Genomic DNA, 2,000 nt, shown 5'->3' with positions numbered 1-2,000 from the left:
GTCCTCTGTGTCTGTTGTGTCCTCTGTGTCTGTTGTGTCTGCTGTGCCTGTTGTGTCCGCTGTGTCTGTTGTGTCCTCTGTGCTTGCTGTGTCCTCTGTGTCTGTTGTGTCTGCTGTGCCTGTTGTGTCCGCTGTGTCCTCTGTGTCCGCTGTGCCTGCTGTGTCTGTTGTGTCCTTTGTGTCTGTTGTGTCCTCTGTGTCTGTTGTGTCTGCTGTGTCTGTTGTGTCCTCTGTGCCTGCTGTGTCCTCTGTGTCTGTTGTGTCTGCTGTGCCTGTTGTGTCCTCTGTGTCTGTTGTGTCCTCTGTGCCTGCTGTGTCCTCTGTGTCTGCTGTGTCTGCTGTGCCTGTTGTGTCCTCTGTGTCCGCTCTGTCTGTTGTGTCCTTTGTGCCTGCTGTGTCCTCTGTGCCTGTTGTGTCTGCTGTGCCTGTTGTGTCCGCTGTGTCCTCTGTGTCCGCTGTGCCTGCTGTGTCTGTTGTGTCCTTTGTGCCTGCTGTGTCCGCTGTTCCCTCTGTGTCCGCTGTGCCTGCTGTGTCTGTTGTGTCCTCTGTGTCTGTTGTGTCCTCTGTGTCTGTTGTGTCTGCTGTGTCTGTTGTGTCCTCTGTGTCTGCTGTGTCTTTTGTGTCTCTGTGCCTGTTGTGCCTGCTGTGTTCTCTGTGTCTGCTGTGTCTCTGTGCCTGTTGTGTCCTCTGTGTCTGCTGTGTCTGTTGTGTCTCTGTGCCTGTTGTGCCTGCTGTGTTCTCTGTGTCTGCTGTGTCTCTGTGCCTGTTGTGTCCTCTGTGTCTGCTGTGTCCTCTGTGTCTGTTGTGTCCTCTGTGTCTGCTGTGTCTGTTGTGTCTCTGTGCCTGTTGTGCCTGCTGTGACTGCTGTGTCCGTGGTGTCTGCTGTGTCTGCTGTGTCCCCTGTGACTGCTGTACCTGCTGTGTCCACTGTGACTGCTGTGTCCTCTGTGCATGTCTGTTGTGTCCTCTGTGTCTGTTGTGTCCTCTGTGTATGTTGTGTCCTCTGTGTCTGTTGTGTCTCTGTGCCTGTTGTGCCTGCTGTGTTCTCTGTGTCTGCTGTGTCTCTGTGCCTGTTGTGTCCTCTGTGTCTGCTGTGTCCTCTGTGTCTGTTGTGTCCTCTGTGTCTGCTGTGTCTGTTGTGTCTCTGTGCCTGTTGTGCCTGCTGTGACTGCTGTGTCCGTGGTGTCTGCTGTGTCTGCTGTGTCCCCTGTGACTGCTGTACCTGCTGTGTCCACTGTGACTGCTGTGTCCTCTGTGCATGTCTGTTGTGTCCTCTGTGTCTGTTGTGTCCTCTGTGTATGTTGTGTCCTCTGTGTCTGTTGTGTCTCTGTGCCTGTTGTGCCTGCTGTGTCCTCTGTGTCTGCTGTGTCTCTGTGCCTGCTGTGCCTGTTGTGTCCTCTGTGTCTGCTGTGTCCTCTGTGTCTCTGTGCCTGTTGTGCCTGCTGTGACTGCTGTGCCCGTGGTGTCTGCTGTGTCTGCTGTGTCCCCTGTGACTGCTGTGCCTGCTGTGTCCGCTGTGTCTGCAGTGTCCTCTGTGTCTGCTGTGTCTATTGTGTCCTCTGTGTCTGCTGTGTCTGCTATGTCTGTTGTGTCCTCTGTGTCTGCTATGTCTGTTGTGTCCTCTGTGTCCTCTGTGTCTGCTGTGTCTCTGTGTCTGCTGTGCCTGCTGCATGTGTCTGCTGTGTCCCCTGTGACTGCTGTGCCTGCTGCATGTGTCTGCTGTGTCCCCTGTGACTGCTGTGCCTGTTGTGTCCTCTGTGTGCAGGCACAGAGGACACAACAGACACAGCAGACACAACAAACACGGAGGACACAGCAGACACGGAGGACACAACAGACACAGCGGACACAGCAGGCACAGAGACACAGAGGACACAGCAGACACAACGACACAGCAGGCACAGAGGACACAACAGATCAACACAGCGGACACAACATGCAGACACAGCAGGCACAACAGACACAGCAGACACATGCAAAGGACACAGCGGACACAGAGG

The 2,000-nt window shown here is 54.8% G+C and overlaps 2 protein-coding genes across 2 annotated transcripts; one reads left to right on the top strand and one right to left on the bottom strand.

Annotated features, from left to right (window-relative positions):
- Nucleotides 1-47: 47 nt before the first annotated feature.
- LOC135352025 (dentin sialophosphoprotein-like) lies at nt 48-1,260 on the bottom strand (the record flags this gene model as incomplete). The annotated part of the gene is made up of 2 exons (XM_064551126.1): nt 309-1,260; nt 48-200 (listed from the first exon to the last, which is right to left on the bottom strand). Coding segments are annotated over exons 1-2 (1,105 nt in total), but the record flags the coding sequence as incomplete, so codon positions are not given.
- On the top strand, nt 1,259-1,975 carry LOC135352026 (uncharacterized; the record flags this gene model as incomplete). The annotated part of the gene is made up of 1 exon (XM_064551127.1): nt 1,259-1,975. A coding segment is annotated over exon 1 (717 nt), but the record flags the coding sequence as incomplete, so codon positions are not given.
- Nucleotides 1,976-2,000: the final 25 nt, after the last annotated feature.

Source organism: Halichondria panicea, unplaced genomic scaffold, assembly GCF_963675165.1.
Source record: "Halichondria panicea unplaced genomic scaffold, odHalPani1.1 SCAFFOLD_101, whole genome shotgun sequence".
NCBI lineage: Eukaryota > Metazoa > Porifera > Demospongiae > Suberitida > Halichondriidae > Halichondria > Halichondria panicea.
The sequence above is the reverse complement of the archived record's forward strand: the minus strand, read 5'-3'. Positions and strand labels throughout refer to the sequence as shown.